General features: G+C 40.2%; 1 protein-coding gene across 4 annotated transcripts in view; it reads left to right on the forward strand.

The window, feature by feature from the left end:
• The window catches only part of col22a1 (collagen, type XXII, alpha 1), a 302,096-nt gene that overhangs the window by 229,240 nt on the left and 47,958 nt on the right, over positions 1 to 24,898 (forward strand). For 3 of the 4 annotated variants that reach the window (XM_043687854.1, XM_043687856.1, XM_043687857.1), the window contains 16 exons: positions 945 to 1,007; positions 2,292 to 2,354; positions 2,439 to 2,480; positions 4,213 to 4,245; positions 4,740 to 4,793; positions 5,578 to 5,631; positions 5,887 to 5,940; positions 6,042 to 6,095; positions 6,182 to 6,235; positions 6,339 to 6,434; positions 6,524 to 6,568; positions 12,462 to 12,539; positions 15,093 to 15,128; positions 17,778 to 17,822; positions 21,816 to 21,860; positions 22,881 to 22,928. In XM_043687854.1, coding sequence (XP_043543789.1) covers positions 945 to 1,007; positions 2,292 to 2,354; positions 2,439 to 2,480; positions 4,213 to 4,245; positions 4,740 to 4,793; positions 5,578 to 5,631; positions 5,887 to 5,940; positions 6,042 to 6,095; positions 6,182 to 6,235; positions 6,339 to 6,434; positions 6,524 to 6,568; positions 12,462 to 12,539; positions 15,093 to 15,128; positions 17,778 to 17,822; positions 21,816 to 21,860; positions 22,881 to 22,928 — 864 coding nt within the window. The remainder of the gene's footprint in view (positions 1 to 944; positions 1,008 to 2,291; positions 2,355 to 2,438; positions 2,481 to 4,212; positions 4,246 to 4,739; positions 4,794 to 5,577; positions 5,632 to 5,886; positions 5,941 to 6,041; positions 6,096 to 6,181; positions 6,236 to 6,338; positions 6,435 to 6,523; positions 6,569 to 12,461; positions 12,540 to 15,092; positions 15,129 to 17,777; positions 17,823 to 21,815; positions 21,861 to 22,880; positions 22,929 to 24,898) is intronic. The other variant, XM_043687855.1, reaches the window with a different exon arrangement.

Here is a 24,898-nt window from a genome sequence, read left to right on the forward strand (position 1 = left end):
GGCACTTGGATGAGGATTAAATATACTTTGCTGCTCCAGTTTGTACCTTGATAGCTATCTCGGAAGACGACACAGGGAATTGCTAAATTACCACAGAAGCAGGGTGAATGCCAGAAAGTTTAGGAACTGTCAGCATAAATTCACTTCTGTAGACTTCTTTAAAGCACATATCATTTATATACCTGGGAAGCAATTAATACCTATAATGATTCAACCATGTGGATAGCATGGTTGAATCCAGTAGGATAGGATAGAGTGGCAAATTGTGACTCTGTCCTCATACTTACATGGGTCCAGTCATCTTTAGATGCTAATACAGAACCACATGTAAAAGCCTGATAGATATCAAATAGCATGACTGCAGTCAAATGCAAGGTAGAGGTGAAGTTCACCACCAACTTCTGTTCATAGGGGAGTGATGGCAAGTGATATTGTCGCTAGACTATTAATCAAGAGATATTGATAATGTTCTGGGGACCCAGATTTAAATCCTGACTCAGCAGATGGTGGAATTTGAAAATAATTTTAAAAATTTGAAATTCAAAGCCTAATAATAGCCATGATACCATTGTCAATTGTTAGAAAAACCTATCTGTTTCAAGGAAGGAAACTGCCATCCTTACCTGGTCTGACTTACATGTGAATCCAGACCCACATTAATGTGGTTGACTCTTAACAATTGGGGATGGCTATTAAATGATGGCCCAGCCAGTAACACCCAGATCCTGTCAGTGAATGATAAAAACAAAGTAATCATTTGAGCCAGAGGCCCCCCCAGTTTTGAATATTTAATGAATGAAAATAATTACACAGAGCGCCAGAATTGTTTTACTTTCAGGTTTCTTTCATTTCCTGTTTGACATGGTTTATATTTGAAATCACTTTGAATGATCATGTAGTGATTTTTTTTCATATACACAATTTGAATAAATTCTTTTTTTCAGGGAGAAACTGGTCTTCCTGGACATCCGGGACTACCAGGTCCGAAGGGAATGAAAGGAGAGCAGGTATGTGGCTTTGTGGCTCAGTCCTTTTGTGACAGGACTCCACAAGATGTTAATGTATAGCATGTGCTGAAATCCAATTTCAGAATCTGTTATTCTGACAAAAGACAAAACCTTACCATCAACTCTATTTCCTTCACTGCCAGTGTGCATAGTACAAGTCTGATCATCTCCACCATAATGACTTCTTCCTTTGGCCTCTGTGAAATCACTCGCACTGATTTTCACTCTCTGCCACTGAACACTCGATATCACCACTTCTTTCACTTCACGACTCAACAATGCCAATGCTTTCCTAGCACCTTGCATGGTGCATAAACTATTCCAGTAAGTGAATGAGGGGTGTATCAACTGTTTTAGGATCCCCTCTTAAACTAAGCACCCTGAGCAAAGCAGGCTCAGCATTCTCCAGAGTTTACAAATGTTGGCAGGTTTTCCTCCTGGATCCTAGTACTCCCAAGAATTGCTTTCAGTTCTGATTTTCCCAACGTTGTTGTCTAACCCCCACCAAAGCATTAGCTGTGGGTGAATACCAGCCAGGCAAACAGTATAGATGAACATGATCCACTTGGATTGCGTTAGATACAGCTAATGATGCGAGAAGCTCTGGAAATTCTATTGAAGCTTTGAAAGGAGGCCCAAGCCTGAATTTAGAGCAAACCTCTTTGTGACAGGTTTTGGTATATTATCTGCAGACTGTTGGTTATGCTTCCTGAAAATCGATGCCTGATCTGTTCCAGCCCCAGAGAGTTAACAGCAACTTTACCCTGAAAACATTGTTTTCCCTGTAGACAAATCCAAATGTTCCCTGCTCTATCCATTTAGCTCTGAAAGTTTATTTAGCTGCAGAACCATGTCAATTTCCTTCTGAAATAATGGATCATTTCTGCTTCCTCAATTTCTCTTAGCAAGTCACCACCATTAGCTGTGTCAAACAGTCCTACCTCACATTGGCCCTGTATCACATGCCCAAATGTCATCCCTTATCCCTCATGCCATCAGATAATGGGAACAGTATTTTTCTTATCTATTTTGTGTAATCTTGTACACATCTTTCAAATTGGTTCTCAGCCTCCTGTATTTGAAGAGAACAAACCAGGCTTCTCCATCCTAATCTTGTAGCTAACTTCCCCCATCCCTTCGCCCATTACAAATTTAATTTATTCATTTCAAGGGAGTAGGAGATGAAGAGACAGGCATTATGATACGAGAAGTGCAGTCACAGTTGAATGTAGTTACCTTTTTGGAAGGTTTCAAATGCTGATACATCACACTGTGCTTTGACAGGGAGAACCAGGGAGACAAGGTTTGGTTGGTCCAAAATCAGAAAAGGGTGAGAAAGGTGACAAGGTAAGCAACATTTCATTGATTTGAGTTTTGAAATGTATTGGATCTTTCTGCATTTACAATCGGTTCCATTATTTTGTGCTTTAGGGATCTATCGGACCACCCGGTTCTCCAGGCCTACCAGGGACGGTGAGTAAGATAAAATAATAAAATAAAATTCTGTATCTGTCTGAGTAAATGTTTCACTTCATTGCAGGATAGGGCAGCAAGGTCATTTGAAACATTTGAGACTGGCCCTACCTGTTGTACACTTCAGTTTATTGTACATGTCATATCTCAGAACAAGATTCTGTGTGTACAACATAACTTCTTTACAGTACTTTAAAATGTTAATTTAGGAAATTTAGTAAAGTGTGGAAACTTCTTTCTGGTAAGAAAGCTGACAGCTTGGTTATTGTTATCTGAGTCATATCATCAGGCTTAACTGAGTGTAGGTCAGTTACCAGACAAACTTAAACAAACACTGAACAATTGAACCAGTGAACATTACACTGTTTTTTGTGAGTCATCCCATGATGAGGTAAGGATCTTCTGTTTGAGGTTATGAGCCATGGCCAACAACCAAACCAATATTTGATTATGATTGTAGAAGATCTAGAACCTCAAGGGACATTGGTGGAGGAACTTTGAAGAGAATTTATCTTTCTTCACATGAAAAAGGCAAGAAACTGCAAGATGGCAAGGTGTCAACATGCTTTGGAAATCAGACAGTGAATTACTTGCCAGAGTACACTGGGTTCTGAGCTGCTCTAGTAGGCACGGTAACACTACAGCCAGTTCAATTGAGTTTCTGATCAAGGTGGCTCGCAGGATGATGGCTAGTTTAGTGTTGGTATTTGTGGCATTTGTGGCAAATACCTGGCATTTGTGTGGCCCTGCAAATGGACCCAGAAGCTCATTGAAGTTCAAGGGCAGATGGCTAGGCTCTCTTTTGTTAGAAATTACCATTCCCTGCTACAAGTGGACCCAAAATTCTTCAGTATCAGAGAAGCAGTGAACGGCTTTGAACATTGCCCAATCTTTAATAGACATCCCTAATTCTGACTATGTAATAGACAGAAAGTAATAAATGAAGTAGGCGAAGGTGGTTGGGCCTAGGGAAAAACCCAGAGGAACATTTTTATAGCTTCCGTGAAGGAATCCAATTTAGGATAAATGGATCTGTACCAATGAAGATATTATCCATATAAAAAAAATTGAATAAGTTTATGTAATGAAGAAAGTAAGTCAAAGATCTCGAGAAATAGCAGAATTTGAGTCCAGAGTAATAGAGACAAAGAGATATCATCTTTAACTATAAAAATAGTTACAGATGAATGTAACTTTTGTCAGAGATCATATGATGTGTAGAAGTTACTATTATTTAAAGATAACAAGGGGTACCTTTTAAGACAACCCTTTTTAGGTGACTTTTTTTGCCCCACAGAGGGTGGTGAGTTTTTGGAACTCTTCCTCAAGAGGCAGTAGAAGCAAAATCTTTGAATGTTTTTGAGACAGCGGTGGATGGATTCTTGACACAAGAGTTGAGAGCCAGTTAACAATAGACAGTAGTATGGGATAAACAGACCAACCACACACTTATGGAATGGCAGCAAAGGTTCAAGGAGGATAATGGCCTACTCCTTCCCCTAAATCATACGTTTATACGTTTGTGCATACAGAACCATATCCTGGCATATATTTGGGAAAAGTACATGGCAATGACGTATGAATGATAACTGAAGGAACACAATACTTGAGAGCTGTATTATAAGACCAAGAAAGTTTTGCCAGGAAAGGTTAATTTGGCAATTTAGTCCCTTCCATGAAAGGCAGATACAAGCATCCCATTGGTTATAATTTGTTTTCCCTTTCTTTTCAGTCAACTGAAGGTTTTCCTGTGCCTGGGATACCGGTAGGTATACAATAAGCATTGATAGTTTTCTAATTGTACCTTTTGGAGGTGGTGTTCACCTGTGGGGGAGGTGGGTACAAGGCACATCAATGTGGGCATGCCTGGGCATCTCAAAATATCACTTCTCCCTTTCTTCCCCCCTTGGTGTCAAAAACATACCCCCTCACCCCCACATTCCACCTTGTCCCTATCCTGAGGGTCCCCAAATCCTTCCTGTTCTAAATTCCCAGGAGAAGGTCTTGCTTTTCAGGGCAAGACCTCCTCCCACTGAGGCTACATGCTGATTTTTTTAGAGTAGTTTTAGTAGAGGACATGAGAAATCCTAAAAGAGTACAGAAAATACCAGTTTCTATAAGACTTCTCTTCAAGGTATCTTAGGAAATCAAGGAATTTCCCCGTGAAAATCTTTAAGGCACGTACAAATGGTAAATGTAATTGCACAAATAGAATGTTGAGAGGAACGATTGACAATCCTTTCTTTATATTGTCTTTAGGGTTTGGATGGTGAGAAAGGGGAGAAGGGGAGCCCAGGAGAACCAGGAGAACCTGTAAGTATAAGCCCTCTGTACTAAATGCCTTTATTTAAAACACTGTCAAGGGGACTGTGTCACTGTTCAAAGCATTGTACAAAGAGGAGAAACACAAGTCCTGTGACATTAAGAAAATATCATCTGGAGCTCCAGTTGTCAGTACTCTCACCTGAGTCAATGGTTGTGAGTTTATAATACGTCAACACAAAAATCAAAGCTCACAATCCAGTGCATTAAACAAATCCCCAATTCACCATCTCATAGAATATCCTTAGTCAGGAAGCTTGTCATGAACAATCTGGTTTGCAACTTTACAATAGTGACTACATTCCAAAAGTACTTTATTGATCGTCATTATCCAACCTTATATGACACCCATTGTGATTCATAAAAATGTTACAAATTGCATTAAACTGACTTATCAGCATAAGTCTCACTTTTCAGAACTTGGCCCATAATCTAGAATATTGTCTCCAGGGTAACTTGTAGGCACCCATTATGATGCATTCAAGTACATGACACACATTGTGATTCATAAAAATGTTACAAATGTCTTGAAACTGACCTATCAGCATGTCTCACTTTTCAGAACTTGACCCATAATCAAGAATATTGTATTTATTTTTAAATAGATAACTTATTTAAGAACATTTTTAATATCAATAATAATGGCTTTTAAATATATCAGACACCATGTCTCTGGAAGCCATCCTGCAGATGTTTGTGTCCAGTGAAGTTATAGATTTATTTCAATCAGGCACTGTGTTTATTATGTCTATAACCAGTGAAATATTTTTTTTAGGGTTCCCATGGAACACCAGGAACAACTGGAACACAAGGACCTCCAGGTCCAAAGGTAACAATCATTTGATGTTGCTGTGTTCATGGGATGTGTGCAAGTAGATAATGGTGAGTGTCTTGAGTTGGGGATAAGCACAAATTGTGTTTGGGCCTCCTTAACATTGGTGTTATGCACAGGGAAAGGGTGATGCCCAAACCTAGTTGATCTTTATACAAGTTCCTATCTCACAACTAGGAACTCTCCTTGAGAAATACAGTCAAATGTGATGCATAAAACTTGAAAAGACTTTTGTATTTCTTCCATTCTCAGGGTCAGCAGGGTGATCAAGGGCGGTCTGGAATCTCTGGAGTAAAAGGTGAAATGGTAAGTAACCAGAGAAACTCAGCACCAGTGTGAATAGTACATTGCAAAAGTGGTCAGCCAATTATCACTGTTTCAATGTCATCAACTTTCCTTCTTAATAGGGTATTCCTGGAAGACCAGGGCCACCAGGGCCACATGGCGTGCCAGGAAATGTGGTAAGTATATGAGATAAAGGAAATATGGAGTCAGGTAGAAAAAAAGCAGTTAAGGCATTGATAATTTAAATTGAATTTCATTATAGGGAGTTCCAGGAGTTGCTGGCTCTCCAGGCAAGGATGGTCCTCAAGGTGAGAAGGTAAGTAAGACCAGTGTGACATTCATACAATGCTCTCTGCTAACCGATCCCCATTTATAAGCATGGCTTGGTTAACATTATTCCTCATGCCTCCATGTCACAGGGAATGTCTGGTGCTGATGGTGAACCAGGATCACCAGGAATTTCAGGACCACCTGGAATCCCTGGATTATCTGGAGAAGGCAAAACTGGGAAACCGGTAAGTTTTACTAAACTACTGAATAAGATTGAAAATGTTGAGGTTGGAAGAGTTGTGTAATAGACCCTCATTTGTGATTATTATTACAGGGTCAACCTGGTATACCCGGCTCAGTGGGGCCACAAGGACCAAAGGTGAGTTTCATTAGTACTATTATTATAGCCCAAAAGATTAAAATTCAAGACACAAGCTTTTTCTAGCATCATTGCTGATGCCTTTATTCATTGTCAACAAATCAGAACAGAAGATAATGAAGTCTTCAAAACTTGCAGGGCACAGTCAGTCTCTGCTTGGCTTAAAGAGATAGCAAGATGTTTCATGCAGTAGTTGACTTTAATACTCCGTTGGACAAAATGTGGCTTACTTTCCATTTTGCAATGGCTGAAGGAGATTAACGACTTCTTCTTGATCGGCGTGCACGCCTCCTCCTCCTTCTACGTCGTCTTCCGCTACGCCTTCTGCTTTGTCCATAGCTTCTCCGAGAACGGCTTCTTGCCATTGTGGTACTTTGACTTTTCTCCAACTACTGCTACCACTTCAGAAATGTTGTCGTCTTATATAGGTTATAACTTCCCCTAGGCACCCATTATGATGCATACAAGTACATGACAGCCATTATGATTCATACAAATATTAAAAATGTTACAAATATAAAAATGTTATGCCCTTACATGGTATTAATGATCATTTTGATGTACATGTACATATCTTGTCCATGTTTGGTCTTGATGTGCGTCCACAACTTGTATTTCTCTCTATTTAATATTCATGATGCCTTATTTAGCATTTTTGTGGCCATTTAAATTAATTGTTAGTTTGAATGTCACCATGGTGGTCATATACAATTGGATAAAAACAGACTAAATAGGTCCTGACACATTTCAAAACCAAAAAGGTGGCCATTGAGTTTTGAGTTAACCAATGTGCAAAGTTTGCTTGAGAACTGCAGCTTGGATGGAATCCTGAAGTTTAGCAAGGGAAATATGGCAAAGCAGATCCAGGATATAAGCCTAAGCCCAAGGAAGCAACCCTGAACCTAGAGTCAAGGCACACTCGGTAGAATGCCTTTGCCTAAAGTGGCAACTAGAATGAAGGTCCAGGCAGTGAGTGGAGTCCTGGAGTCCTGAATTGTGCAGATAGCAGGATGAAAATGGACCAAAAAAGCCCTTAAGCAATCCTATATAAAAATGAATATCGTATATAATCAAATTAAATAAAGAATCTGTGTCACTTACTATTGGGGTTATTTGAAGCAAGCAGAAGACAAGCAGGCCCTATATTGTGTATTAATACAAAAAAGGCATCTCTTTCAGTTTAGGACTTTGAAAATCTCTTCCAGGCTGCACCAGGAATTGTCTCAGCCAGCCCTTCTTCAGTGTCTTCAGCTCACAACTGGACAACCATGTTTTATATCCTTATATATCAATGCCCATATTTATACAAAGTATTTAATACTATGCTATGCCATGCCCTTGGCTGAATGCTAGTTCTAAGGTTACAGTCTCCTTATGACATATTAATTCATTCATTATTTATCACTGACTATATCATCTTATATGATGATGTTCGTACAATGTATACAATGTGCCTTTGCTTATGTCATCACTTTGCCATTGCATTGATATGTATTCCTTGTTATGATATTGGTGAATATGGGCCAATGAGTTTTAACATTATGACATTGTTGTACCTCAGAGTAAGACAGGAAGGGATAAAGAGAAAGATGTAAGAATGAGAATTGCATCCTGACTAACCTTGAGCAGTTTGCACTAACCCTATTTAACTTAGGCTCATTACACAGTGAGAGGAAGAAATCCACAGGCCTGTAGTCCAAAAAACAATTCTCTGTCACCACCCTCTGTATCTGACCTTCAAGCCAATTTTGTGCTTTTTTGGGGGCAGTATTCCAAGCCTCTAACCTTATATGGGAAGTTCATTTAAGTTGTCAACTGGGATATGGATAGTAGGGGATTCAGTGACAGTAATATCATTCAATAGCAAGGGTTGGTGAGTAGAAATTCTCTTACTTGAGCTGGTCATTTTCTGGCATTTGTGTGGCATGAATGTTACTTGCCAATTTTCAGCACAAGCCTTGGTTATTGTCCTGGTTTTATTGCTTTTGGACATGTACAGCTTCAGTATCTGCATAGTCCCAAATGGTGCTAAGCATTGATCATCAGCTCGCATCCCCACTTCTCAACTGATGGAAGGAATGTCATTGATGAAGCAGGTGAAAATGGTTGGGCATATATGGAATTTGATTAAGCAACTAACTTAGACCAGTGCATGCTGACTCTTAAAATCAAGGCCATTTATAAAAACATGTTTGTGAGGAATTAATCTCTTATCCAAACTGGATGTATGTAGAACCCAGAGCATAATTCTAGCTGACAGCTATGAACTAACACAGAAGCCTAGGAAAGCTGGAGCTGTTGCAGACCAGAGATGCATCTGGGAAAAGTAACTTACCCTGAGACAAGCTGATGAGAAATGGTAAGCTAGAGAAATGAAACTGTCTCCAACCATTAAAAGGAGGAATCGTTATGGGAGGTAGGTGGGAAACTGTCCCGCGTGCTTCCAGTGTGGGAAGTCAAGCATATGAAGGAACTTGGCTGGCTTTTGCTGTTTGCCCATAAACTCAAGCTGCAAAACCAATGTCTGGCACATTCAAGGTGGACAGCGTCTGTTCAAGCATGAGTGTTGTCCAGGATAGTTATAAGGATATTATAAAGTGAAAGGTGAATAAATGTATCCTGACAAACCTTATCCAGTTTGCACTAATCCTGTTTAAAGTAGGCGCATTACACGGTGAGGTAGACAAAGGGGATAAAAATCAGAAGGACCAACACAACTTTATTGAATACTTTAACAAGGAAAGACAATATTTATCAGACTCTGTCAAATTCTATCACTCTCTTCCATGGGATTTTCTATAAAGTCTTAACTCAATATGTAAACAGTCTCAAATCTACATGAGCTATCTACTTCTGACAGATGTTTCCAAGGATTTGCTACCCCCTATCCACAGATCCTCAATACTGTATTTGCACTGTTTGTCTGAAAGGACTGATGACACCCATTTACCAAGACTGGGACAGGCTGTTCCTTAGTCTTGAAAGGGTGACTGATGATTCAGGATCTGCAGTCACTGATTAGGGCTTCCCATGTTGTCTCGGGCAGGTCCTGGTCCTTGGGTCATGTCACAGAGGTGATATTCTGGGTCTGGTCAACTTGATGATGCTCACCACAAAATACAAGGAGCTGGAGATGCTGTGCAGCTCAGCTGCCAGGCAAAAGTGCTCTCTTGAGACTTTGAATAAGGTGCTAAATCAGAGAGCTGGAGCTCCACGTTGTTGCTTTTATCCTTCTCTTCCCCCATTTCTTGAAGATTCTGTGGCCTCTTTTGAGTACTAGCATCAGAGGGCAGGAAGATCCAATGAGTTGACTACTTTCCATATCTAGAGGTCACAAAACATAGTTTTGAATCTTCAGTTTGCCCTTGACACTCCATGCCTTTGGCATTCCACTGAGCTGGGTGCCATGTTCTAAACAATGTCGCTGTTAGCATCTGACCAGACAGTTCCAGGTCTGTCTAGTTCCAATGGGGAATTAATTGTTTAAGGCCTGACTGCATGAGTACTGTCTGATCCAGCTCTGCAGTTTGCAAATTGCCGAGTCTGGGTAGATTTAAACTTGGCTTCCACATTTCAAGATTTTATCCTAACTCTTGAAAAATATCAACATTTCTGTAAAGATCCCAGTGGTCATGGGTCACCTGACCACAACAGTATTGTGTTCAGTATAACTCATAAGGCTGAGGTTAGAGTCATTTAAATTAAAGTAGAAGCAAGGTCAAGATCCTAGAGATATGTGGAAGCTGTACAGAGGGCATTGAAACCCGTGAGCCTTGATGTGGCTCAGGAAGGGTCACATGAATTAAACAGTACCAGCAGAAATGACCAGACTGAACCCCAACACACTGAGCTATACTTCAACAGCTGATCTTGAGCAGAGGCACAGTGAAAGAACATTAATTGGAAATTGTAAGGACTGAAATACTTCTCCAACTCTCTCTCTCTCTGTTCCTTCTCATTCTCTGAAGAGACAGTGCTCCATCAAAAAAAGGCAAACTGTGGAACACAGAAATATCAAAATACTCCACCACTGCTGATGATACCAGACAACAATTAAACAATTTGGGGCGGCACAGTGGCTCAGTCGTTCACACTGCTGCCTCACAGCACCGGGGACCTGGGTTTGATTCCCACCTCAGGCGACTGTCTGCGTGGAGTTTGCACATTCTCCCCATGTCTACGTGGATTTCCTCCGGGTGCTTCGGTTTCCTCCCACAATCCAAAGATGTGCAGGCCAGGTGAATTGGTCATGCTAAATTGCCCATAGTGTTAGGTGCATTCATCAGGGGTCAATATAGGTTAGGGGAATACATCTGGGTAGGTTACTGTTAAGAGGGCCGGTGTGAACTTGTTGGGCCAAATGATCTGCTTCCATATTGTAGGGAATCTAATCTAAACTCTGGTCTCAGATTTAAAGTCTAACATCTCAAGAACTTTAAAGACATTTAAATTGTGTGTATCAGATGCTCACCTTTCCAAACTTATTGATGATGATGTTGATTTATATATTGTCACTTTTACTCTACACGATCAACATGGTAAAATACAGTGAAAAGCTTCAACTGTCGCTACAATCCTTATGCTTCAAGAATTAAAAGAATAAGAAGACAAAGCTGAAAGAGGACCCATCTTCACTCTGTCACCTCCACCATGAATCCAGAGATATGAGCTGGCTGACCAATAACACTCACCAACTTCAGTCACCACTCTTCAGGTGTCATCTTTGTCGTTGGGCCCACCCTGACAAAGGCTGGCAGTGCCAGGTCCCAAGCTGTACCCACAATCACCCCATAATCAGGAGCCCCTGATGCTTCACCAACAGCCTGGAAACCTTGCTGTGGGCCCGCCACAACCCGGAGTGCCCGCTCCAGGCCCGCCACAACCCGGAGTGCCCGCTCCAGGCCCGCCACAACCCGGAGTGCCCGCTCCAGGCCGCCACAAGCCAGAGTGTCTGCTCTAGGCCTACCACAGCCAGGATTCTCCATTGTGGGTCTACCACAACCAGGAGAGCTCACTCCAGGCCTACCACAACCAGGCGTGCTCACTTCTGGCCCACAACCAGGAGTGCTCACGCCTGGCCCACCACAACCAGGGTATTTAGCACTGCTGCCAGACTCGCCAAAAGTCCTACTCTGGCTGCTGTCCTCTGTGATATCAACACCATCCCCACCGCCACCGCCAAAAAGAAAAAGACACAAAGAAAGAAAATGAAAACAAAAGGGTAAGGAAAGAACAGAGGAAGCGGCCGCCTGAAGCCTGAACACTGCCTACCTGGCCAGGGTGGCATCTTGATGTGTAGGTCATGCCTGTGTTTGATGTCACATTACTATTTCTCTCAACAGCAGTAGGTAGTAAAATTCCTCTTTCTTTCATTCAAGAAAACCTTGGTAATTGAGAAGTGAGTTCATATGGTCTATTGACGTTTTTGTACTCTTCTCACACTTTTCTTTCAGATCCATAGCCTTCTGTACATTTCTCCCTCATTTGCTTATTTGATTCCCTTAATTGTAGCAGTGCTTGTTATCTTAAGTAAACCACGTTTTTAGCAGGATTCAAATTCCAAACATTCTCAATAAAGATGCTTGTACAGTTGATCAGTGACTAACATATATTTATAGCCTATTTCATCCTCCCCTTTCCATAGAAACATCAAGTAGAAAGAGAAGGTAAAATCAGTTAGATTTTCCAATCCTTATAGCAGTGGGTAATGTCTACTGCAGAAGTTTATCAGAAAACATTTGTTGAGACAGGGATGGATTCATTCTGATATCTCACCGGATCAATTATCAACAATGAAAAAAAATAAAAATGAAAAGGGTCAGTGAGTTATTCAATCCCATGTCTTGATATGGATTGTTTATTCTGAAGCATCTGTTTCTTTTACTTCTTGCAGGGTGACCCAGGAGAACCTGGTTTACCAGGGTTATCAGGAGACAGAGGCCTTCCAGGTGAAGGGAACCCAGGACCAGCGGTAATTTAATTCAATACATTGTCCGAAAATAATCTCTAAATTACCCTTGAAAACAGAATTGTGTAGTTTTAAGCTGATAGGGGAAAGATTTAAATGGGAACTGAGGGGCAACCTTTTCACTCAGAGGGTGGTGCGTGTATGGTATGACATGCCAGAAGAATTGATAGATGCAAGTACAGTTGCAATATTTGAAAGACATTTGAGCAGGTACATGAACAGGAAAGGTTTGGAGGGATATGGGACAAACACAGGCAAATGGGAGTAGTTTAGTTTGAGAAACCTGGTCAGTACAGATGTGTTGGACCAAAGGGTCATTATTCCTGAATTTGTAAAGTAATAAATCCTTTATGTGAAGTGCTATATCTCCATAACCTTGTTCCTATACTGCACAAGCATGTCTGAGAAAATTAAAATGATTTGAGCTGCCTCAACTCCATTCCTACTGGGTGCAAAACCACAGCACACTTTTTTTTTCTGTCTATATTTTCAAATAAAGATTTACTTACCACCTAAATGCCTGAATTGAAATTGCCTTCCACTCTCAGGCAATGTACCCCGGTCCCCAACTTTTACTGCGTGAAAGAACTTTTCCTTAAGTTTCCAGTTATCTTAAATTTGTACACTTAAGTTTTCAATTCTTTTACAGTGGCAACATACATTTCATTTTTACACAGTCCAAACCCTGTTGGACCTGAGTATTAAATGAGTTGGTTTAGAGATTGCCAATGTACTGATAGTTAGCTTCCAAAAGTCAAAAAATTATGTAATGATTCCTGCACATTGGAATAAAATGTTACTCCATTATTTAAGAAAGAAACAAAACAGTAAGACTCAGCATATATTAGAATCTATCTTAAAGGATGTGATAAATGGACACTTAAAAGAAAATTAGTTGACTGTGTGCGGTCAGCTTTGATTTGCAAATAGAAAATCATCTTTGACAAAGTTTTCTTGGGCATATTTCCAACAAAATTGATCATGGGAGTCAGTGGGTGAAGTGTATTTCAATTTTCAGAAGGTTCTTAAAACGATTGGTTAGCAAACCTAAAGCAGATGGTACAGAAGGTAATCTACTTGCACAAATCAAGGATTGGTTAACAAACAGTAAAAAAGACAATAGAAGTAAAGTTTAGCAGACTGTGATGAGTGAGGAACTGCAAGGGTCCCAGCTGTTCGTAATATATCTCTATAATTTAGATGGGATGAACAGTAATGCATCTGGTTATGCAGATGATACAAAGAAATATGGGTTATGAAGATGATGCAAAAAATCAGGAGGATTTAATTATTTGGCAAAACATGGCAATGGAATAGAACAGAGAAAAATAGAAGTTATCTGCTTTGGTAGTAGATACAGATATGCGAATAATTTCTTAAATGGTGAGAGATTGAAAAGTGGAGATATATAACAGAACTTGAGTGTCCTTGACAATAAGTCATTGAAAGCTAACATGCAGGTGCAATAAGTTATTAGGAAGACTAATGGAATGTTCACCTTTAGTGACAGATAATTTGATTACAGAGGCAGTGGAATCTTGCTTCAATCATACAGGAGCTTGGTTCGACTGCACCTGGAGTATTGTGTGCAGTTTTGGTTTCCTGATCTCAGGAAAGATATTATTGCCACAAAGGGAGAACAGCAAATGTTCACCAGACTTGTACCCAGGATGATGCATTGGTCCTGTGAAGAGAGATTGAACAAACTGGGGCCTGTATTCTCTAGAATTTCAAAGAAGAGGTGATCCAACTCAAGCCTACAAAATACATAAAGGGGATGCAGAGTGTAAGATGCAGGAAAGATATTTCCCCTGATTGGAGAGTCTATAACTGAGAGACAAAATTTTAAAAAGGGATTTGCCACTTAGGACAGAGAGTAGGGTTTTTTGGTAACTCAGAGGGTGGTGAATCCTTGAGATTCTCTGCCCCAAAGAGCTGTGGAAGCTCAGTGTTTGACTGAATTCCAAGCAGAAATTGATAAGTATTTTATTATTAATGATATAAATGGTTATGGGAATAATGTTGATAAAAGACATTGAAATTGTTTGATCAGCCATGATCCTCACTAATGTTAGAGCAGATTCAATGGGCTAAAAACGGGTGGCATGGTGGCACAGTGGTTAGCACTGTTGCCTCACAGCACCAGAGATCTGGGTTCAATTCCCGCCTCAGGCGATTGACTGTGTGGAGTTTGCACATTCTCCCCGTGTCTGCGTGGGTTTCCTCCGGGTGCTCTGGTTTCCTCCCACAGTCCAAAGATGTGCAGGTCAGGTGAATTGGCCATGCTAAATTGCCCGTAGTGTTAGGTAAGGGGTAAATATAGGGGTATGGGTGGGTTGCGCTTCGGCGGGTCGGTGTGGACTTGTTGGGCCGAAGGGCCTGTTTCCACACTCTAATGTAATCTTAAAAAAAAAGGCCTACTCCTGTTCCTGTGCTCCTTCCCTAACACTTCCTTATTCCTCATGTCATGAGAATCTACTCAAGCAGAAATTGGAAATGTCTATTACTTTCTTTGAATAAAAATGATAATATTGTGTTTATTTTTTTCTTGTCTAGGGTGCTGCCGGACAGCCAGGAGATAGAGGCCATCCGGTATGACAACTGGGATCAGAAACATTCAGATCATTTTAAGAATAAGAGTTGAGAGCAAAATAGTGCAAAACAAGAAGGAGCAATGAATTTTCTTGCTAACTGATCTTTCTCAATGTTAAAAATCTAAAATTCAATTAACCTGTCATGTGTGGGTTTCCTACGGGTGCTTTGGTTTCCTCCCATAATCCAAAGACGTGCAGGTCAGGTGAATTGGCCATGCTACATTGCCCATAGTGATGAGTGCAGTAGTCAATGTGTAGTAAATGTACAGGAATGGGTCTGTGTGGGTTACTCTTCGGATGAGAGAAAGTGAGGGCTGCAGATACTGGAGATCAGAGCTGAAAATGTGGTGCTGGAAAAGCGCAGCAGGTCAGGCAGCATCCAAGGAACAGGAGAATCGACGTTTCGGGCATAAGCCCTTCTTCAGGAGGGCTTATGCCCGAAACGTCGATTCTCCTGTTCCTTGGATGCTGCCTGACCTGCTGCACTTTTCCAGCAACACATTTTCAGCTACTCTTCGGATGGTCAGTGTGGACTTGCTGGGCCGAAGGGCTGGTTCCATACTGTAGAAAATCTAATCTAATCAAACGGCTTTTGAGGAAGGGTGTACCATATTTCCACTAAACATCACATGAGAGAGTATTTTCTGGTTTCAGTTCTAAATGACCTTCCTATAACTTTAGGTTTAGACTCCTTTATTCTGGATTTATGGGTGCCATGGACATTTGGTCCCATGTACCTGACTATTGAAACCTCTTAGTATTTCAGACACTTTCAATGCATTAGCTCTTTCCAATCTCAAGGCAGTCCAACCCAAGTTTATACATACTGTTTTAGCCCCGAAAGTTCATCAATGTGTGTACAAATCTTCCCAATAAGATGTCCTGGTGGTGGAATGCAAAATTAGAGGGAATAGGTTTAAAGTTGGAGGGGAAAGATTCATAAGGGACCTGAGGGGTAACTTGCTCACACAGACGGTAGTCCATGTGTGGAATGAGCTGCCAGAGAAAGTGGCAGAGTCAGCTACAATTACAACATTTAAAAGACATTTGTCCAGGTACATGAATAGGAAAAGCTGAGAGGTTTATGGACCAAACACAGTCAAATGGGATGAGTTCAGTTTGGATACCCAGTCAGCATGGGCAAATTGGACTGAAGGGTTTGGTTTCATGCTGTATGACTCAATGCTATATGGCATTTCTCTGGTTGGAATACCAGTTCAACCTTGATTACATTCTCAGAGCATGATCTTCATATATGAAGAAGATTGTACACCAGTTTCCAACTGCTGCCTTTCTTTCTTACTGAGAAGAGCAGCTTCTGATGAGAATTGAGTATAAGGATAGACAAGTTATGCTGCAGCTTTATAGAACTTTAGTTAGGCCACACTTGAAATAGTGCGTACAGTTCTGGTCAACACACTACCAGAAGGATGTGGATACTTTGGAGAGGGTACAGAAGAGGTTTACCAGGATGTTGCTTGGTATGGGGGCTTCTAGCTATAAAGAAAGATTGGATAGACTGGGTTTGTTTTCACTGGATCGCAGGACATTGAGGGGCAACCTAATAGAAGTTTATAAGATTGTGAATGGTATGGATACAGTGGAAAGGATGAAAGTCTTTTTTTCCAAGTCGGAGGGCTCAATTATTAGGGGACACAGGTTCAAGGTGCAAGGGGGAAGTTTAAAAGTGATGCGCAAGGCAAGTTTTTAACACTGGGCATTGCTGGAGGAGGTGGTGGAAGCAGATAAAAAAGCAGCATTCAAGAATCATCTGGACGACGACATGAATAGGAAGGGAATAGAGAGATGCAGATGCTGTAAGTGAAGACAGTTTTAGCATGGAAGGGCAAAATGTAGCAGCACAGGCTTGGTGGGCCAAAGGGCTTGTTCCTCTGCTGTATTGTTATTTGTTCTTAATCAGAGAGATAAGAAGGGAATTGTGGTGGACATAGACAGTTTTGACAGCAAATAGCATTAAAAATGTTTATTTTAGGGATTCATTTTCCTGGGTTCACTCCCAGTTAGATTGTCAAAGTAAACTTCACTTTCCTCTCCCCAATCCCACTACAAGGTCTGTCCTCATAATTTCACACTGTATGCATAAAGCCTTTACAGAAAATGTACATGGAATTCTGAACAAAACCATTCATTCCATAACAAACAATCCTGAGTGCCAGATGTCTCGCTAGTTAACCTGTGCTCAGCGGTAGAGATTATGAGTAAGTCAGCATCAGTAATGCCTAGCGATAAACCGCTGTTGCAATCCTTTACAGTGATTTCAACTGAAAAGTAAAAATGAAGGAAATAAGGCATTGGCTAGAGAGATCTGATCTGAATCGGCATTGAGCAAGGTGAGGAACAAATACTTGAGCTAGGTGCAAAAAAATGGAAGCAACCTTCAGGAGAGAAGGGGAAGAATGTACAGCACAAAACTACCACAAAACATGGCATCATGTTTCTACCATTACATGGATAACAGATTATTTAAAAGATGTTACTTGTCATCACAACCTCCTGTTGTATGCAAGTTGTTCAGAGTTGCATTTAAATTCAAATGGGGGGGGACTATGTCAACATTATTGCCTGAATTAGATGATTTATCTGCTCTTTGATTGACAAAACTGATTTTTTAAATTGTACTTGCCAGGGTCCACGAGGCTCACCTGGAACTCCAGGCCAACCTGGAAGTGATGTAAGTCTTTCTGAAATTTCTAAGGGAACTACCATTTCAGCTTAAGTGATTTTTAATAACTTTAACTTGTTGTACACTGAATTTCAGTATAAACCCCATTATAGTGAGAGTCTATCCCTGATTAAGTAACACAGAAGAAGGCAAGGCAGTATGTCAATAGTCTGACGAGGGAAGGGGCCATATTGGACCTGGTACTGGGGAATGAACCAGGTCAGGTGGTAGAAGTTGCGGTGGGGGATTTCTTTGGGAACAGGAACAGTGTCCACAATTCTGTAAGTTTTAGAATACTTGTAGACAAAGATGAGAGTGGTCCTAAGGGAAGAGTATTAAACTGGGCCAAGGCCAATTATATCAAAATTAGGCAGGAGCTCGGAAATGTGGATTGGACTCAACTATTTGAAGGGAAGTCCACATTTGATATGTGGGAGGCTTTCAAAGATAGTGCAGGATAGGCATGTCCCATTGAAGGCAAAGAATAGGAAAGGCAAGATTCAACTGTGGATGACAGGAGAAATAGTACGACGAGCCAAGAGAAAAAGGGAAGCGTACATAAGGTCCAGGCAGCTAAGAACAGAGTGAGCCCTGGAGGAATATTGGAAGATTAAGACCAGTCTTAAATGAGGAATCAAGTGGGCTTAAAGGAGTCATGAAATAGCCTTAGCGAGCAGAACTAAGGAGAATCCCAAAGCATTTTATTCTTATATAAGAAGCAAACGGGTAACTAGAGAAAGGATTGGTCCACTAAAGGCTAATGAAGGAAGGCTGTGTGTCCAACCTGAGAGAATTGGTGAAATTCTGAATGATTACTTTGCATCAGTGTTCACTGAGGAGAGGAACATGATGAATGTTGAGATTAGAGATAGAAGTTTGATTAGTCTGGATCACGTTGACTTAAATAGGGAAGATGTGATGGGTATGCTAAAGGTTATTAAGGCGGACGAATCCCCAGGACCAGATGGGATCTATCCCTGGTTGCTGAGGGAGGCGAGAGAGGAAATTACTGGGGCCCTGACAGATATCTTTGTGTCATCCTTAAATACAGGTGAGGTGCAGGAGGACTGGAAGGTTGCTCATGTTGTGCCCCTGTACAAGAAGGGTAGTAGGGATATTCTGGGTAACTACTGACCAGTTAAGCCTGATGTCAGTGGTGGGAAAGTTGCTGGAGAAGGTACTGAGGGATAGGATCTATTTATATTTAGAAAAGAATGGGCTTATCAGTCATAGGCAACATGGTTTTGTGCGGGGGCGATCATGCCTTACCAACTTAATAGAGTTCTTGGAGGAAGTGACCAAGTTGATAAATGATGGAAGGGCTGTTGATGTCATATACATAGACTTTAGTAAGGCGTTTGATAAGTTCCCCATGGTAAACTAATAGAGAAAGTGAAGTCACATGGTGTGCAGGGTGTTCTAGCTAGGTGGATAAAGAATTGGTTGAGCAACAGGAGACAGAGAGTAGTAGTTGAAGGGAGTTTCTCGAAATGGAGAAAGGCGACCAGTGGTGTTCCACAGGGGTCAGTGTTGGGGCCACTGTTGTTTGTGATATACATAAATGACCTGGAAGAGGGCACTGTTGGTATTATCAGCAAATTTGCAGATGACACGAAGATTGGTGAAGTAGCAGAAAGCATAAGAGACTTTCAAAGAATACAGGAGCACACAGATACACTGGAGAGTTGGGCGGAGAAGTGACAGATGAATTCAATCCAGACAAATGTGAGGTGATGCATTTCGGCAAGTCTAGTTCTAGAGCGAATTATACAGTGAACGGAAGAGCCTTGGGGAAAAGTTGATGGGCAGAGAGATGTGGGAATGCAGGTCCATTGTACCCTAAAGGTTGCTGCGCAGGTGGACAGTGTGGTCAAGAAGGCATATGGTATGCTTGCCTTCATTGAACGGGGTATTGAGTATAAGAGCTGGCAAGTCATGGTAAAATTGTACAAGACATTGGTTCGGCCACATTTAGAATACTATGTGCAGTTCTGGTCGCCACATTACCAAAAGGAAGTGGATGCTTTGGAGAGGGTGCAGAGAAGGTTTACAAGGGTGTTGCCTGGTATGGAAGGTGCTAGCTATGAAAAGAGATTGAGTAGGTTAGGTTTGTTTTCATTAGAAAAAAGGAGATTGAGGGGGGAACCTGACTGAGGCTTTCAAAATCATGAAGGGTATCGACAGGGTAGATAGCGATAAGCTTTTTCCCAGGGTGAAGGATCCAATAACAAGAAGTCATGCTTTCAAGATGAGAGGTGAAACGTTTAAGGGTGATACACATGGCAAGTACTTTATGCAGTGGGTGGTGGGTGTCTGGAACGTGTTACCAGCAGAGGTAGTAGAGGCAGGTACAGTAGATTCATTTAAGATGCGTCTGGACAGATGCATGAGTAGGTGGGGAGCAGAGGGATACAGATGCTTAGGAATTAGGCGACAGGTTTAGACAGTAGGTTTGGATCAGCTCAGGCTTGGAAGGCCAAAGGGCCTGATCCTGGGCTGTAAATTTTCTTTGTTATAAGAAGAACGCGTTATAACCTCATTGCTTAATGGCACTATTTCAAATTCAATAGCGGATTAACATATCCCTCTCTATTCCAGTGGGCTATGATTAGCATAGGAAGATTCAAGGAAAAGTCAATGGAAGAAAAGGATTTTCAAATTACAGTGTCTAATTCTTAATGGGGGAGTGCTGAATTTGGACAGTTGTGTAAAATGCAAAATATCACCCTGGAAAGCCACTGAAATCAAGGGAAATGAAGTTCAGGAGCAATTTTTCCGGATTGGCTAAACCAGCGCTAAAGCAATGCCAAAATGAGGACTGGAGTGGACAACGTTAAAAACCACACAACACCAGGTTATAGTTCAACATATTTATTTGAAAGTACAAGTTTTCGGAGCTCCATTCCTTCATCAGGTAACTAGTGGGGAATATGATGAAGGAGCAGTGCTCCGAAAGCTTGTACTTCCAAATAAGCCTGTTGGACTATAACCTGGTGTTGTGTGGTTTTAAACAATGCTAAGATAATCAGGTAGCCTCGTACAGTTGTATCAATTTCAGAAAAAGATGGAAGGGAAGTGATTAATGATCCATTTATTGTGACCACTTTCAAGTAAATAACTAATTTTTTCCATTAACGCCCCTCTTACTGGAGTGGGATAAACAAATGTAAGTCAAGATGGATAAAGATTGATATTGTGCATAAAGTATCAGTACTCTTCTAAATTTACATTCAAGTTTCCTGGAGTCTCCCTTTGTCCTTTTCCTTCTTCACAAAGCTGTTGAAGTTAACTATGAAAGTAAAGATGTTCAGCTTTTGAAAAAAAAGGACATAATATTTTTCATGTATATTAAGTACACTTATCATGGTAATACCATTGTCAATGTTGCACTCTGGCCTTATCTTGCTGTGTCAATGATCTAGATTGCTGCAGTATTGCAATGGCTGGCATCTTGGAGATGAAAGAAACCCGGGAGGGTTTGGGGTAGTCATTATGCCTGAGTTTTATCTGGTGATGCTGTTTGAAAGTTGTATGCTCCAACAGTACTCAGAAGTGGCACAGCATTATTTGATTGTTGTTAACTATCCTGTTGATAATTAAATCCTATAATAATAAGAAAAAGAAATGGATTAATTACAGATGACAGGCCATTTTCACTTTAGTTTTTTTTGTCTGTAGAGTTGTCATCCAGAATCAAATCTTTGAGGAGTCAGTAGCAAAAAAAAATTAGTTGTTCATTAGATTTTGATTATAGAATTTAAAAAGGTGAAACTAATTGAAACATTATAAAATATAACGTTCAACATTGCAGCTTTGTCATGATGATAGCCTTCACCAGTCCCACTGTGAATAAGCCACCTCCAAAACTTTTGTGCCATAGTCTTTGCTTTAGCTACTTTTAGGTCTTTCTGGAGGCTGCAACTGCTTGGAATTGCTGTATCAACGTACCTTTGGCAACTGATGTAATTGCTTTTCATCAAATGTTTTCTGTTTGTCCTGCAGGGGTTACCAGGGCCTAGAGGAGATCCAGGGCCTCCAGGAGAACCTGTATGTTGGCATTTCCTGTGTACTATTATTATCATTTTTCCAGAAACTATTCCTTTTGCTATTTCTTGCTTGCTGATACTAACCTTTGATCAGCATTGCTGATTATTTAATGTTGAAGTATTTATTCTTTCAGCTTTTTAAATCTTTCTAGTACTCAGTATCTGTTATCATATTTTGTTTCTCTTTTTTTGTCTCCTTTTATTATATGAGACTTCCTTGCTTCTTTCCCTCTGTTCTGCTTGAGCTCATTCCCTCCCAGAACTCCTGACTTTATATGGATCAGTAGACCACCTGATTGGGTAACCTGATCCAAAATTTCTGACTCTGGTATCTGTATCACATGGGGAACCAAGAGTACCTTCCCCTCATGATTTAATTCAATAAAAACCTTTTGTGTGTCCCACATTTACAAATGACTTTCAATTTTTTCTAGGTTATGTTGGAAATATACTCATGCTCACTTTTAAATCTATCCGATGTTGCCATTTTTTGAAGCCTTTTATTTTCTTGATGCTATTTTCACACACATCCTCCTACAGGATGATTCTGATGCCCATTCTGATTGACTGGGTGGCAAATTAGCCAGTGGAAGTCAATTACTCCTTGGAATTCCTGTTTTATCCGGACCTTTAAGCTTCTGAGCTCCTGAATCTTTAGAATATGCTGGGTAAATATTCACATATTTATGGCTGTGGAGATCAGAAAGTCCCAGCGCTATTTCACACTGTTATAAAGATCAGGAGCTCAGTGAAGTCAAGGATTGGACCCCACCCCTTGATGCACATCATTGACTTTGACAAATTCTCTTTCCTTAATTTCTTTCACTCATTCCCTCTTTTAGTAACTTTGCTATGAGCATCTTACCACCAAACTGAAGATGCTAACTTTACCATATTCAATTCCTGAGTGAAGTAATTCCAAAAAAAGGAGCAAAGTTAAAGAAGCATAGCTAACATTTCATGTGAAATTGCATTAGTATAGTTGTATCACAATGATGTAATAGTATTTTCTGACCTGCAGGCATCATTACCTCTTATTTCAAGGGGACAAATAGAATACATGGTTCAGGTGAGTGGTTTGGTAACCTGATATAAAATAGGTTTGGTAGAGGGGTGGGAGCCATGTAGAAAAATATGAAGCAGCAAGCGGTACTCTTCTTAGATGCTTGTACCAATGCTGGTCATAACCCTTATTGTGAAAATGCCAGTGTTCTTATTGTTCATGGGATGTGGGCATTACTAGTGGGCATTTGTTCCCATTCTTTAAATGTTTTTGCAAGTAATTAAGATTTAGCCAGTTATTGAATTGTGGATCTGAAGCTGGCCAGACCAGGTGAGAATGGCAGACTTCCTTGTCCAAGGAATATTAATGAACCATATAGGTTTTTTCTTTTACAACAATTAATGATAGTTTCATTGTCACCATTACCACTACCAGCTCTCAATTCCAGATTTTTATTTTGATTAATTGAATTTAAATACCACCACCTTCCATGGTGGAATTCAAACCCATGTCCTAAGGCATTAGCCTGGTCCTCTGAATTTCTAGATCACTAATATGCTTTCTTATGGATTACTTAATGTATCCCTGAGGGACTGAAAGCGAAACAATAATTTGCTAATGCTGTTGTCCCTTTGGTAAACTGGGTCAGCATACCTTTTGGAAAAACAATGATGTTTTAAGAGGGACAAATACATCAGGATTTGGTAAAGTTATTGCTTTCTCTGCTATTGCAAAAATAAGTCCTGCAAATTCTTCTATTTCTTCACATTTTCAATGGCAATATTGAAAGATCTGCTGGTACATTTCAAAAATTTGCTTCTGATATCTATTATTATTTCATCTATTAATAATGTTCTCAATTACTAAATGATTCTGTAATGATGTCACAGTGGTTGATTTATATTACCCTAAGATGCTGCAGTAAGACTGTCTCTTGGTCTTATTAATCATAAGGTAATATGGAATGTCAATGACTCTCTCTTTATAATTGACTAATCAAGCACTATGTATGACATCATGCATTCTATTGGGTGAAAACAGTCACAAATATTGTTGGAAGATGATTATTTGCTTTATTACAGTGAGTAAAATATGCACAGTTAATGAAAGTTGTGACTTGAAATGGCAGTGATCAATGGCATTTAAAAGAAAACAGTAGGAAATGTGAATGGCTGTTCAAATTAAGAGGGGAGGCACAGAGCTGCATGTGAGATATTCAACTGAACTCTTGTCTGTCGATTTTAAATTGAAATAAAAGTAAATTACTGATCAAACTGAAGCATGGAAGCAACCTCCATTTGTGAGAACATCATATTGATCAATAACAATACAACATATCTTATACACCTTCCAAATGGCACAATATAGAAGTAATATTTAAAATATGAATTGTAAAATTTTATTGAATTGGCAGTACTTTTAAGAAAGATAAGTCAAGACTTCATTATATTTTCAATACACTTAATAAAGCTAAGTTAAGATGATGTGTACAGACTAACTGGGAATTACATACACTGGTTTGTGACCATTTGAAAGGACAGAAACGAAGGGAAAGGTGGTGGGGTGGCTTTGTTCATACAAGGTGAAGCTAGTACGTTCACTACAAATTATTTTTGATTGGATGTTGTAGAATCCAGGTATAACATAGCTAAGATAAGTGGGAAAACTGAGGACTGGGAAGCTTTTAAAGAGCAACAGAGGATTACTAAGAAGGAAATACGCAGAGGAAAAATGAGGTACGAAGGTAAACTGGCCAAGAATATTAAGGAGGATAGTAAAAGCTTTTTTAAGTATGTGCAAGGCAAAAAAAATGGTTAAGACAAAAATTGGGCCCTTGAAGACAGAAACAAGGGAATATATTACTAGGAACAAAGAAATGGCAGAGGAATTAAAAGGGTACTTCAGATCTGTGTTCACTGGAGAAGACACAAGCAATCTCCCTGAGGTAACAGTGGCTAAAGGACCTGAACTTAAGGGAATTTATATTTGCCAGGAATTGGTGTTGGAGAGACTGTTAGGTATGAAGGTTGATAAGT

This window comes from Chiloscyllium plagiosum, chromosome 4 (genome assembly GCF_004010195.1).
Source record: "Chiloscyllium plagiosum isolate BGI_BamShark_2017 chromosome 4, ASM401019v2, whole genome shotgun sequence".
Classification (NCBI taxonomy): domain Eukaryota; kingdom Metazoa; phylum Chordata; class Chondrichthyes; order Orectolobiformes; family Hemiscylliidae; genus Chiloscyllium; species Chiloscyllium plagiosum.